At 35.1% G+C, this 15260-nt stretch overlaps 1 protein-coding gene across 1 annotated transcript in view; it reads right to left on the bottom strand.

The window, feature by feature from the left end:
- The window catches only part of CFAP47 (cilia and flagella associated protein 47), an 801982-nt gene that overhangs the window by 17178 nt on the left and 769544 nt on the right, over positions 1 to 15260 (bottom strand). Inside the window, 2 exon segments of the mRNA XM_053705439.1 lie at positions 6503 to 6664; positions 8150 to 8321. Coding sequence (XP_053561414.1) covers positions 6503 to 6664; positions 8150 to 8321 — 334 coding nt within the window.

Genomic DNA, 15260 nt, shown 5'->3' with positions numbered 1-15260 from the left:
ACAAATGGAGTAATTGACAGCCCATGCTCATGTTCTATTGGTCATGCAAGAGCAGGGAGTGGAGTTACATGATAAATGTGGTCAGCATGATGGTGCCTGCTACCCATGATCAAGGACAGACAGATTCCCTAGTTGGGACTTTGTCTGTTCACATATTTATAAATAGAGCCCTATATAACAATTTACATTAAATATTAAAGGGACAGTTTACCTAAAAATATTTATTGTTTGAAAAGATAGATATCCCTTTATTTCCCATTCCCCAATTTTACATAACCAACACTGTCATATTAATACACTTTTTACCTCTGTGATTACCTTGTATCTAACACTCTGCAGACTGCATCCTTATCTCAGTGCTTTTCACAGACTTGCATTTTAGCCAGTCAGTCAGTCCTGACTCATGAATAACTCCACGGGAGTGAGCATAATGTTATCTATATGGCACACATGAACTAGCACTGTTTAACTGTGAAAAGGGACTTGATTATTTATATTTGTGTGCTTCCAGACAAAATAGCATGGATGATCGCGAGAAAATGATCATTGTAGAAGATGTGTATAGGAAACAGAGTGGTAAGGTAATAAATGAGAGATAAATTGAAAGCAGTGTGTGAGAGAGATGGGAATTACTATAAGATCATAGATGAGAAAAATTACGATAAATTTCTTAAAGAGAAGGAACATGCTCAGAAAGATAAAGGGGAGGTATAGACAGATAGAATGTCAGACAATAGAATTAAGAATAGGGTAAAAAAATAAGGGCTATCAAGGAAAGAGGGTGGGAAGAAGTGTGAGTGGAGAACAGGTGGATTTAGAGTTAAGGATAAGATATGTGTATGTATTTATGTATGTGTGTGTGTATGTGCATGTATGTGTGTATGTATGTGCGTGTGTGCATGTTTGTGCGTGTGTATATATGTGTGTGCGTGTGTGTATGTATGTATGTATGTGTGTGTATGTATGTATGTTTGTATGTGTATGTATGTGCGTGTGTGCATGTATGTGCGTGTGTATATATGTGTGTGTATGTATGTATGTGTGTGTATGTATGTATGTTTGTATGTGTATGTATGTGCGTGTGTGCATGTATGTGCGTGTGTATATATGTGTGTGTGTATGTATGTATGTGTGTGTATGTATGTATGTTTGTATGTGTATGTATGTGCGTGTGTGCATGTATGTGCGTGTGTATATATGTGTGTGTGTGTATGTATGTATGTATGTATATGTGTGTATGTATGTATGTTTGTATGTGTATGCATGTGCGTGTGTGCATGTATGTGCGTGTGTATATATGTGTGTGTGTGTGTGTGTGTATGTATGTATGTGTGTGTGTGTGTGTATGTTTGTATGTGTATCTATGTGTGTGTGCATGTGTATGTGTGTGCAGGTGTATGTGTGTGCATGTGTATGTGTTTGTGTGTGTTTTAGTTTGCAACTTATTAATAAAGGTGCATGATACATTTTAACAAAGCAGCAATTATCTGTGAAATCAAATACCTGTAAATAATTAAATATACAAAAACAAGATTTGTTCCTTAATTTAATTGGTCCTTTTGACCTTAGGCAACTTTCCTGCTAAGCATGAAAGTCTCTGCAACTTGCACATAATAAATAAAGAAGTATTTAATGTTTTAATCACAATAATCCTCCCTTAGAATTGAAATTTTAAATATTTCCAATAACCTACTCCTACACTGTGACCCAAAATAAGCAAATCCTTGGCAATTATAAAAACAATTTAAACTGTAAATGCCTGCAGTAATAATTATAGATTCTTATATATGTCCAATTAGCAATCTATTTGGTCATAACCATTAAAAGTAAGGGGAAATAAAAATATTCTACATTTTACAAGTAAGAAACATACAGATTATCCAATTTTATTTTAATAAAACTTTTCTTAAGATAGGGTCACAAAATTAATATTTATTAAAATATTAAAACACAAATGTAAGACTGGAACACAACAACTTAATTTTCATAAGGCTATGTAAACGCTCTCAGCATGAAATCACAGAGTTGCATAGCTACTAAAAAATGAGAAAAAGAAAGCTTTATGGTTTTACTTTAACCATTTAAGGACCAGTTTCCATGCTTAATAGACACAAGCAATTTTTGGCATTATTGCTCACTATTGGGTTCACCGTAATTTCCGCTCCCTTGTTAAAGGGACAGTCTACAACAGAATGTTTATTGTTTTAAAAGATAGATAATCCCTTTATTACCCATTCCCCAGTTTTGCATAACTAACACATTTATAATAATATACTTTCAACCTCTGTGATTATCTTGTATCTAAGCCTCTGCAAACTGCCCCTTTATTTCAGTTCTTTTGACAGACTTGCAGTTTAGCCAATCAGTGTCTGCTCCCAGATAAATTCACGTGCACGAGCACAGTGTTATCTATGTGAAATGCATGAACTAACACCCTCTAGTGGTGAAAAACTGTTAAAATGCATTCTGAAAAGAGGTGGCATTCAAGGTCTAAGAAATTAGCATATGAACCTCCTAGGTTAAGGTTTCAACTAAGAATACCAAGAGAACAAAGCAAAATTGGTGATAAAAGTAAATTGGAAAATTGTTTAAAATTACATGCTCTATCTGAATCATGAAAGTTTATTTTGGCCTAGACTGTCCCTTTACGTGCACCCATCATATTATACACCCTTTTTTTAACAGACAAGCAGGCCTTTCTAGTGATACCCTACATGGATAAATAAAATAACAATAAAAAGGAATTTAATACTGAAAATGTGGAGGAAATTCAAATAAAAAGCTTTTTTTTTTTGCAGTTTTCTTTATAACTATTTTTACAAAACTAGTGTAGATAAAGAAAAAAACCTCCAAATAAATTCGATTTGTTGTCCTGATTTTTGGAATACCACATATACTAGATTTCCAAGTAATTTTTAGGAAATATAATCCAAATACTACAAAGATGGAATTATTTGTTTAACAATAAAATTTGTTATGCTGAAATAAATGAACTTTTGCACGATATTCTAATTTTTCGAGTTTCACCTGTATATATATATGTATATATACCCCAGGGTATTTATCTAGAGGCATTTTGACACATGTATCTTTAAACCTTTTATTGCCAAGGGCTGAAAATACAATTCAGGGGTAAAAAACAAACAAAAACCTACAAAACACTTTATTAAAATAAAATGTATTGAATACAAATCATAAGAACATCATTGATCACATGACTATTGGCCACTTTTTTGTACTGTACTGCCTCACTCCTGAGCAATCTAATGATTGGCCACTGAGTCTGATACAAGCATGCACTGGGGCAGGCTAGTATTCAGGGTCAATTTTAAGATTCAATATTATACCAATGATGAACCTCTTAGGTCTTTCCTTTTTTTTGGCTGAGGTTGTTCTCCACAGTGATGAGCAAGCTAGCATGGACTTCCTTGATTGAACAATCATATTAATTTGGTGCTAGGAAAGGAGGACAATGCCCCCCACCTCAGTCCACTTCCTGATAACAAATACTGGGCTAGATTATGAGTGGTGCGTTAACTGTTGTGTGCAAGGGATTAGAGGATCCTTGCGTGCATTGGAAGTAGCATGCGTACTACAAGTACAGTTTAACTCATAATAACACCTTCTAATAAACATTATTAAAAAAAAAAAATGTATAAGGGGTTAAAGATATGAAGTCTCAAGTGTTAGGAAAAAAAAGGCTACAAAGGTCTCTACTTAAAAATCTAGCCCTTAGTTTGTAATACAGTGCTTATTAGGTAATACATGTTATCAGATTAATGTCCCTTTAATAAAACCAGTTGCTCCTTCAGTTATCCACTGCAACCTTCTACCACAGTGGTTCTAAATCCAGCTTCTATAACACAGGTCCCATTCACTGTGCATTAAAGCAAAGCATTATGATTAATGTATCTATTAAAAGTCTTAGGTGGACTGTGATATACAGTAATGCATTTAAAATAATATATGATTCTTTCATGAAAATTACTTTTTATTTGAAGCCTCTAGTCTGCTCAGTACTGCAGTGTTTAAAAAATATACATACAATTCTAGACTGGCATGTTGGGAGAGAACAAAGTGTGTATTCATTAAGAAGGTCCTGAAACCATAAATTCCCCTATTTTTTCAAGCTTAAAGGGGCATAAAACAGGTTGAGATCTGTGCATATCCTAAAAGGGCTAATTAATTAAAAATTGTTTGCATAAAAAAATTGTTGCTGGCAAGTATTTTAAAATCATTTTCAAAAATAAGCAAAATTAATTACATAGCTAAGCTGCCTGGAGAAGCCAACTCCACCCCCCTTATCAGTGTTTAGACACAGGCATTGTATTTCAACTGAGTTCACAGCTTCTAGGCATGCTCCAGCAGATAATCCCTATGCACTTTTGCATTCTACAAAAATAACAATAGATATAGATACAGCCATAAAAGGAATTGTGTGGGGGGAGTTAGAGCTTTACAATTCAGAAACTAAAAATAAAGGGTTAATGGTAAGGCACTGCAGTATAAATTTGCAGGTAAAGTAATTAAAGGACATATTATTATATTTTGTCTCTATCCCAACTTGTTTTATGTCCCTTTAAGGGAGAACTTTTACAATTGTTATTATATTTGTATTGCTCTCTTTCATGTCACATTTGTATAATGTTATTACTCCTGCCTTAAAACTAGTTGCTTTGCTGAATTTCAAAAGAGGATTATAACATTAAACATATGAAAGTTTTAGTATATTGTGTTACCATAAGCATCTGCACAGGATGTGCCCTATGTAACAGGCACTACCTAAAGTTACGCAGCCACCTGTTTTCATTTGCTGTCTCTACTGCTCTACAGCATTGTTTCTTTTTATACACAGCTGGCTGCAAAGAACATGCAGTGATACTTCACACACTACGTGCAGTGATGTCTTGTAAAAAGCACACTATAGTGGAGCCCTATGTGTGTGTCAATCAACAGCAGAAGAGATAAAATGCATCTAACTTAATTCTGTTCAAGTATATAGGTATTTGGCAAAAAAGAAAATGTTGGAGAAATTCAATTTATGTAATGTATTTTTGGAAGCATAGCTGGCATAAAGGGTTTTGGGTTATAATATCTAATCTGTGGTCTGTTTGAGAATAAAGAGACTGCTGTACTATGCAGACTTGATTGTAGGTTGGTTTTGAATATAAGTGGAATAAAAGGGTTTCTGCGATATTGACTGGTACCTTTTCTGGTAAAGCACTGGCATAAAAGGGCTGCTAGAGTATGTCTCTAAGAAAATGTGCTGCATATACCAATGTACAGTAGCGAATCCTTAAAGGGACACTGTGCCCAATTTTTTTCTTTTGTGATTCAGATAGAGCATGACATTTTAAGCAACTTTCTAATTTACTCCTATTATCAAATTTTCTTCATTCTCTTGGTAACTTTATTTGAAATGCAAGAATGTAAGTTTAGATGCCGGCCCATTTTTGGTGAACAACCTAGGTTGTCCTTGCTGATTGGTGGATAAATTCATCCACCAATCAAAAACTGCTGTCCAGAGTGCTGAACCAAGAAAAAAAGCTTAGATGCCTTCTTTTTTTTATAAAGATAGCAAGAGAATAAAGAAAAATTGATAATAGGAGTAAATTAGAAAGTTGCTTAAAATTGCATGCTCTATCTGAATCACAAAAGAAACATTTTTGGTTCAGTGTCCCTTTAATGTAGCGGAGGTGATATTTATAGATATCAAAATATATTAAGCTATTAATAGGTCATGGATGTGATGTAGTTTTCTTTGCCTCCTCCATTCCAGTATCTATAATTTATTAGTCAAGCTAAAGTGGTCTGCACATTCACAGTAGCATTTTACTTTAATAATACTTAAGGCAAAGGGCCAGTATGATACCCTCACCCAATTTAATAGCTTGAGCAATACAGTTTGTGACTGGCTATATCACTCCTGCAGAAGCAATGACATGGATATATTAAATGAAAATCTTAAGTAAAAAGGAACAAAATAAAATACATTTTAGCCATAAAACAGCAATATGAAGACATATTGTAACCATGTCTAGACAAAACTTGAGTAATTTAATAGATATACTTTTCCTCCTGTATTTCATGCAAACTTTTTGATCGTTGATATAGCAATCACTGCATCTCTCTTACTAGTAAATCTTCTCATACAGAAAACATTAAATGTTATGAGCTTCTTTCTTCTGTCAAGCAAAATATTTTTAAACAGTCAAAATAATATCTTCCATTTTGATTCTGAAGTATCACTTTTTATAGGCAAAATAGCATTAGGTCTGTCACTGTTAAAACAAAATGACAAAATGATTGTCATCAATCTTCCAAGAAAGCATATGCAATATTTGTTTATGATTTTTCTGTTCTGCCAAATTATTTGCAACATTTCAGGTCCCAAAAGGAATGACATTATGTTTAATGCTATTTTCGTGTGTTACATCATCACAGTAGAACAAGGTGTAAAAATGCACATGACAAATAATTGGCATTTGAAATTTTATATTACCTTGTTTTGCTTGTTAGTCTAAAGCCAACAAATGATTCCTTATTTAGTCCAACTGCTTCAATCTCAATTACATCATCCACGTTTGGCTCTGTGGCAACGAATTGTATAGGGAACTTCCAGATTCCTCCTGTGGCACATTTTACCTTTATTGTGGCAGAGTGACTGAAAAACAAGTTAACAATATAATCTTTAATAGCAAACAATTTTCCTTCAAAATACAAGTATGTTTTGGTTTGTCAAATAGATCTCTATAGAAAGTGCTTGTACACACTTTTTTTCCGTTTAAAATTGTGTTGTGTTACACTGCTATGCAGCTAATGATCGGTTAAACAGCAAAGGGCTGTAAAATATCTCTTATCAACAGTTAATAAGGTTAATAAAATGGCTGAATTAGTTTACCCCAATGGTGAGCAACTGGTGACCTTATGGGGTAGATTTATTAAATGCTGGGCGAACATGATTTGCTGTAGCGAATCATATCCACCCCACATCGCTAAATGCCGACAGCATTTAATAAATCTACCCCATAAGGTCACCATTTCTTGTGAAAAGCATGTACAATGCCGCCCCCTGCACATTTGTGGCCAATCAGCCGCTATCGGATCGGGATTATTGCAGTCTGCCACCTAAAAGATGGCGGACAAGTTAAGCAGCAGTGGTCATACAAACGCTGCTTCTTAACTTCAGTTTCCGGTGAGCCGGAAACTTTGGGCAGAGACAGCAGCATCCGCTGCTCGTTAAATCTAGCCCATATGGCTCTTAGTAACCTCCCATATGACTCCAATCATGTCTTCTTCAGCAAGACAGGATAAATGATTTCTGCCTCATGAAGAGGAATTTCATCAATTTTATCATAAAAATATTGCTCTTTTACATTTTGAAACATTTGCTGTGAGTCACGTATAAAAGTTTTAGAGACATAAGGCACTTATGCCACGCGAAAGAGCAGCATTTAAAAATGTTGAAATTTCTTGAAAACGTGAAGTAAAAGTTGTATCAATTTAAATTGAAACTAAAAATGCAGTGTTTCTCATGTACTAATGCATAGTGGTTGAAAGGAACAAATGGTCATTATACCTGTAAGCATTAGCAGGAAATACCTAGAATCCAATGAGCTTTAAGTACAGAATTGAAACTACTATATAAATTTCAGCTTAATCTTAAAAAAAATGACTTCCCCTTTAGTATAAAAAAAACCCAATATTTAAATGTTGATCCTTCATCTGGGTGATAGAGAAATCTATAGTCTACTGTCTTGTAAAGTGTCCTATTTTTTTATTTCAAAGCCACAAATGTCAACTATGGTACGGAAATGTTTGGTTTAGACCCAGTTACTTCAATTTCAGACCTTATTCAGTAGTACATATGATAGTTCAGACATCGATCTTTATTACAAAAATGAATCACTTATAAATTAAAATCCCCCTTTGCATACCCATAAAAAGTAGTTTAATATCCATGACCATTCCACTTCTTTTGAAAGCAGTATAAATGCTAATATGATCCAAGCATTTTTACAGTTTATAAAGGCAAGGCAGAATGGCGCATATTTACTGTGACTTATTTTTCCTAACTAAATAGCATGTTGAAGCAAATTATTCCTATCATCTGATAAAAATATCACATAAGATAACATGTAATGCTTACCTCATTGGCTTTGGTGGTGCAAAGATAATATTAAAAATCAATGTGACAATTCCAGTAGGAGCATCTCGCTCTTTATGAATTAGTCTGATACCCAAAGATGACTCCAGTTGTGCTTTCACATCTTCCGATTCATATGTTATTTCATATAAAAATTCATCTGTTGTTCTCAAGCCTGTAAATGAACCAGAAAATCATCCCTTAAATCCATTATATCAGTTACATCACAAAAAAATGAACATGTCAATATATAAAATATATTAATTCCCTGTATTGTGTTTTTTAATGGTTACATAAGAGGTTGCAAATTGAGAAAAGCAAGCAAGCACTGTAAAATTATAATGTCTTTGTTCAGAATAAGGTATCCAAGTATTTATATCATATACAGTAATTTAAATGGCAAACAAATCTTCCTTTAAAGTTGTTTTTCTCAACTCAAATGAAGAAAAGCTTGCAAACGCAAAGGTTTAAGGTAATTATGGTGCAGCCTTAATTTTGAATTAAAGTTTTAAATACATTTTCAGGACAGCAGATTTCTAATTTTGGTAGAGAATATTGTGCAGCTTTTGCGTACCTATTCATAAAAAGCATTTTAAAAAAAGCTTTAACACTGCTTATTTTTTTTTTTGTTTTAATAAAGAGGTGGTTAAAGTCTGGATCTAAAATGATGGCAAAAAATAAGTTAAGTCCCTGATCTTTGTGTTACAGGCAGGATCAACCCACTGCACTTTGTGTCACAGGCCATTGAAAGTTCAGCAATGGTTTATAAAGTAGCCCTCTATATTAAAGGGACATTAAACACTTTGAGATGGGAACATAAAATGATAAATCATATATATAAAAAACAACAACTCTGCAATATACTTTCATCTTTGATTTTGTCTTTTCCTGTAATTCCATTCTCAAATTGTGAGCTTTTCAGTTCCTGTTAGAAATGGAAGGGTAGAACACTGTAATATTCCACACAGCTATTGGCTACACACCTATTTATAACTGTCCCTAATTGGCCACAGCAGAGAAGGTAACCTAAGTTACAACATGGCAGCTCCTATTGTTTTATAGACACTAAGGGCTCCATGTACGAAGCTGCACCAGAGTCCTTGCGGGGCAGGTTCGCATATGCAAGCCTGCTTCCCGCAATGTAAGAAGCAGCGGTCATTAGAATGAAGGAGCATGAATTACACACTGTGATGAGTGTATAATGATACACATGGGCCAGTGGAAGATCTGACAGGCTGTGAGAAGCCCCCTTGCTTTCATCATACCTTATGTGTTGAGGTCGGTACAAGTGAGTACTTATTTGGCTTATGCTAGTGTTTTAAGTCTGTGGAATCATAACATACTGCACCAGGATCCCTGTGTCTGTGTGCCCTTACCTCTTCTGTTGGTCTTAGATTCTGCTGGGTATTCCCTCATTAGGGATTCGCTTTACTTTGGGGATTAGGATGCGAGACATCCTGGATTTGTTTCTCCCACACATCAAGTAAAGACTGATCTTGTGCCAAACAGGAGGACTGTACATTTACAGAGACTGGTGTCCTCTCACACTCCTTCAGGGATTTCCTAGTCTATAGCGCTAATACTTCCTATATATATATATATATATATATATATATATATATATATATATATATATTATTTTATTTTTTGACGGGTAAATAGAAAAAAAAACAAGGCTCTATTTCTGTTTAAATGGAGTGGTAGCAAAAATGCTAAATATTCTCTGGTATTTTGGGAAAAAATTTCTCTGAAAGTTCTGGTAGTGAAGGGGTTAAAGCTAAGATAAAACAAACTGCAGCTCAACAGGTTTTCGTCGGTTTCTGGAAAGGGACTACACTACCCATACCACCATGGTGGAATAAGTCATTATGATAGAATAAACCATTTTAAATACAAAATGGTTGAACATGCCTGAGACTCAATGCAAACGTTGTATATATAGTAGACAAATCAAGGTATTGATCTAGGCCCATTTTGGTATATTTGAAGCAACTATGTGGCAGCCAAGTAAGATCATATAAAAATGGGTAACTTTTTTTGAAAACTTTGGGTTTCTAACAGAAGTTATTTGCACACAATTACATAAGACAAAAAGTTGTAAAAGCTTCTCAGGGGTCCCCTTTGTTCAGAACAGCAGGCATATATTGCCATTGATTTTTGGCAATTAGAAAGCCACTAATTGCAGCTGTGCACCACACTTCTGAACTTCCTGGAAATAAAAGTGTTAATTAATTAGCTTGTAAGGTTAATTTTTGCGGTAGTGTATGAATTACCCTTCCACCTGACACCTATGCCACCTGATCCTTACCTGATCCATTGCAAAAAGCTCTCTTCCCTTCTCCCACTCACTGGTTACCACCATCTTGGTTACTAGCAGACAGCCTGCCAGTATGCAGTTTAGGAGTTTTTTTATATATATTTATTTTTAATTTTAGTAGTGTAGCAAACCATTCTTACCCTTCCACCTTCCTGTTCTCAACAACTCTCTTACCCTCCCCCTTTCACTGTCCCCTGCCATTTCTGTTACTGGAAGCCAGTGTGTCAGTAACAAATTATGATTTTTTTTAATTTTATTTTATTATTGGTATATATTTTTTTCTGCAGTGTAGGGATTCCAAGCACCCACCAACCCACCCACTCACCCACCCACCTGCAAGCCATTTAATTTTTCTGTAGTGTAGAATCCCACTTCCCCTGCAAATTATAATTTTTTTGTGTTTTGCAGATACTAATCCCTCCCTCTCCACTGCCTAGCATTTTTCTTTAGTGTAGAGAACCCTACCACCTCCTCCTATGCTGGGCCACCCACCCGCCTCTCTCCTTTTCTCCCAATGCTTCCACACAGCACCAACAGAAGATCATTACAGAGAGTGACACAGACACTGCCACTGTCTGCAATGATTGGCAATCTATATTTTGACCCCTAATTACAGCTCTTGCTGTCTAAGCTGAAAGCAGGAACCGCAAAATGCACCTCTTGCTGAACTTAGGTTCTACGTCAACACAGTATTCTGGGAAAATACTGTGTGATGCATTACCTACATCCATGTGGTGCAAGGGTTTAAATGTATATGGTTAATTGTCTAAGTCTATGCATGATTTTACCTTCCTTTATTTTATGTGTAACTGTTGTCAACATTAACTTTTATTTAAAAAAAATTATGTTTCTGAATTATAAATAAAGAGAACGATTTAATTCTAATCATTTAGAAACATTCACAAATTCTGTTTGAGAAAATAAGGATATAAAGTCACGCATTAACCCCTTTACCAAAACAGACGTTTTGATACGTTATGCAGTATTTTGGCTACTGTACCGCACAACATTTATGTATATATATTTATATATATATATATATATATACGTCTGAGCTTCTAGACGCTCAAGCAGTCTCGGCAGCCAAGAGCTGGAGTTCCTGAGCTCCAGGCATCTGCCGTATATGGAAAAAGAGCACAATCGGTGGTCCGATCCATATGAGGGCAGATGCAGATTGTTACACAAAGTGGCACCGTCTGTGTCACTGTGTGTAACTTTCATCTGCTGGTGCTGGCCGGAGGTGTTGAAGGGAATCCAGGAGGCAGGTGAAAGCAAAGCAGCGGAGGGGGGGAGGGAGTGGGAGGACCCTACACAAAGAAAAAAAATTGAGAGAGAGGGAGGGAGGGAAAGGGCACTACACTACAGAAAAAAGGTGGGGTGTGGGGGGAATTATTATTTGATCACATTTGGCGGTGAATTGGTGACATGAAATATACCAAAATGGGCCTAGATCAATACCTTGGGTGGTCTACTTAAATTTTTATTTTTTTTAAAATAGTAATTTATTTTTGTGGTATATTCTCTGGTGTTTTTCTCTGAAAGTTCCAGTAGTGAAGGGGTTAAGCTAAGATAAAACAAACTGCAGCTCAACAGGTCTTCGTCGGTTTCACTGGAAAGGAACTACGCTACCCATGCCACCATGGTGGAATAAGTCATTATGATGGAATAAACCATTTTAAATACAAAATGGTTGAACATGCTTGAGACTCAATGCAAACTTCCCAAAATGTTACCACTGAGGGATCTTAGGATGTGCACAATGAATCCCATAAGATTCATGAGACTCATGATTACAAACCCTCATTTTATTTTAAACAATCTTGTATATGCCATGTTTTAATGTTTAAAATAAAGTTTTGCCTTTTATTATGAGTCTCTATTGTGTGCACTCATTTTTAACTTAAAGCATATGATTTGCTTTATTGTTACTTTACTGTTTTTTAGTGATACACAATACAAAAAAAAAAGCTTGAGATTTGAGTATCTATGAGCCTTACTTCTGCTTTTATATTTTAGACTACCTAGGAGACTTAGATCCTTTCTTTTTAGGTTTAGTATTTCTTATGCAATTTACAATTTCATGTTAAAAAGATGGAAATATAATTCTTTTGAGTATACCTGTAACATTTTAAATATGTTCAAAACAAGCTTTTATTTTACAGACTTAGAGAATACGGATCTTCTACTGCAGTCACAATTCCCAGATGAACGTGTGCAAATAACAGTAACTTCACTTATTGCTTATGTGGTTGGTTGTGAAACATGTTTGTGTATAAGCAAAGAACTATAATCTCTAAGGGATCAAAATACAAAATCTCCACTGCATATATTTAAATTACTACTGTTGTAGTGCTGATTGAATCATTATCCAATAGAATATTATACAGAAGAATATCATAATGATCAAATCAGCATCACAACATACACCAGTATAAAAATATTTTTAACCCTTTAACTGTTAAGCCATTTCCACCTCATGTGCTGAGTTGTTTTGGAATTTAAGGTGCTGCTCACATTCAAGTCCCACTGTAGTTAATTTTTAGTCAGAAACCCACATAAATGATATTGGGGGGTCAGCGGACCTTGCAGATTCAAACTATACAATCATTTTATCCATATATCATGAAATGAGAACTCTGCAATGAAATGTGTATTAAAAATGCGTATTTTTATTAAAATGTTAATAAAAAAGGTTGTAAAAAAGGGATTATCCACATATATAAAAAAGCTTCCATGAGACTCCTCTCAAATAAATGCACAATTATTCACACTAGGTGATCACTATTACTACACTGATCAACTGGTTATTCAAAGCTAAAAAGGGGCATGTTCATTATTGACAGAGTCTGTATTTCCATACAAATGGCAAAAAAAGTTTTATACGCTGTACATACATTATGCATTACATTTAAACAACTGATACTAGATGTTCATAACATAAAATACCCTACTTATTAAAAGTTACAACTCTGACTCACAAAAAAATATAATCAACCATTAGATCTCCTGGGTAGGGTGGTGCAATTATTTTATAGCCACATGTTAATTTAGCACATTTAGGGAAAGCACAGAGTTAACTTTCAAAAAATTTATAAGAGAAACTGAAAGAAAATTTCTCATTTGTTTTTCACTTAACCCCTTAATGACCACAGCACTTTTCCATTTTCTGTCCGTTTGGGACCAAGGCTATTTTTACATTTTTGAGGTGTTTGTGTTTAGCTGTAATTTTCCTCTTACTCATTTACTGTACCCACACATATTATATATCGTTTTTCTCGCCATTAAATGGACTTTCTAAAGATACCATTATTTTCATCATATCTTATAATTTACTATAAAAAAATTATAAAATATGAGGAAAAAATGGAAAAAAACACACTTTTTCTAACTTTGACCCCCAAAATCTGTTACACATCTACAACCACCAAAAAACACCCATGCTAAATAGTTTCTAAATTTTGTCCTGAGTTTAGAAATACCCAATGTTTACATGTTCTTTGCTTTTTTTGCAAGTTATAGGGCAATAAATACAAGTAGCACTTTGCTATTTCCAAACCATTTCTTTTCAAAATTAGCGATAGTTACATTAGAGCACTGATATCTTTCAGGAATCTCTGAATATCCATTGACATGTATATATTTTTTTTTAGTAGACAACCCAAAGTATTGAAAGTCAATGAATGTGTGAGCACCTATTTAATCGCCCAGTCAATTTAGTGGTTATGCTGAGTAATCCCAAACTTGTAAAACACCAAGATGGAGATGTCTCAATAAATTGACTCACCCCTGGCTGTAGACAGTGACTTGATTTATGCCTCCTTCCGCTACTCGCAGAGTCTGGCCCATCCTCAGAGAGCTGGCTTTTTCTCCGGGGTAGTGGGTATGTATACAACAGAGCCCTTTTCTTGCTGCCTCCGGATTGTATTCCGCTCTCCTCCTGGGTCCCGCTCCACTCGCGGTAACTTGGCGTCTGACGTCACCGGCTCCTTCCTTCTCAGCTGTTCAATCAGCTGTTAGAACCGTGAGATGGGCGCTGGCTGGATCAGTTGTAGTGATAGCGGTTACAAGCTCTTTGGGTGATTTCTATACACACCACAATGTCCATTATTGTTGTGAAATGATGCTTCTGGAAAGAAGATATTGTGACCTACAATAAAAGTTTTTAACAAGTACCCTGGTGCAGCTCATCACTTTGTTATCTTGAACCCAAAGTATTGATCTAGGCCCATTTTGGTATATTTCATGCCACCATTTCACCGCCAAATGCAATCAAATACAAAAAATCGTTCACTTTTCACAAATTTTTTCACAAACTTTTGGTTTCTAACTTAAATTATTTACAAACAGCTTGTGCAATTATGGCATAAATGGTTGTAAATTCTTCTCTGGGATCCCCTTTGTTCAGAAATAGCAGACATATATGACTTTGGTGTTGCTTTTTGGTAATTAGAAGGCCGCTAAATGCCACTGCGCACCACACGTGTATTATGCCCAGCAGTGAAGGGGTTAATTAGGGAGCATGTAGGGAGCTTTTTGGGGTAGTTTTAGCTTTAGTGTAGTGTAGTAGACAACCCCAAGTATTGATCTAGGCCAATTTTGGTATATTTCATGCCACCATTTCACCGCCAAATGCGATCAAATTAAAAAAAAACGTTAATTTTTTCTCAATTTTAGGTTTCTCACTGAAATTATTTACAAACAGCTTCTGCAATTATGGCACAAATGGTTGTAAATGCTTCTCTGGGATCCCCTTTGTTCAAAAATAGCAGACATATATGGCTTTGGCATTGCTTTTTG

Source organism: Bombina bombina, chromosome 3, assembly GCF_027579735.1.
Source record: "Bombina bombina isolate aBomBom1 chromosome 3, aBomBom1.pri, whole genome shotgun sequence".
In the NCBI taxonomy this organism is placed as follows: domain Eukaryota; kingdom Metazoa; phylum Chordata; class Amphibia; order Anura; family Bombinatoridae; genus Bombina; species Bombina bombina.
Note: the sequence above shows the minus strand (reverse complement) of the source record. Positions and strands in the feature narration are given on the sequence as shown.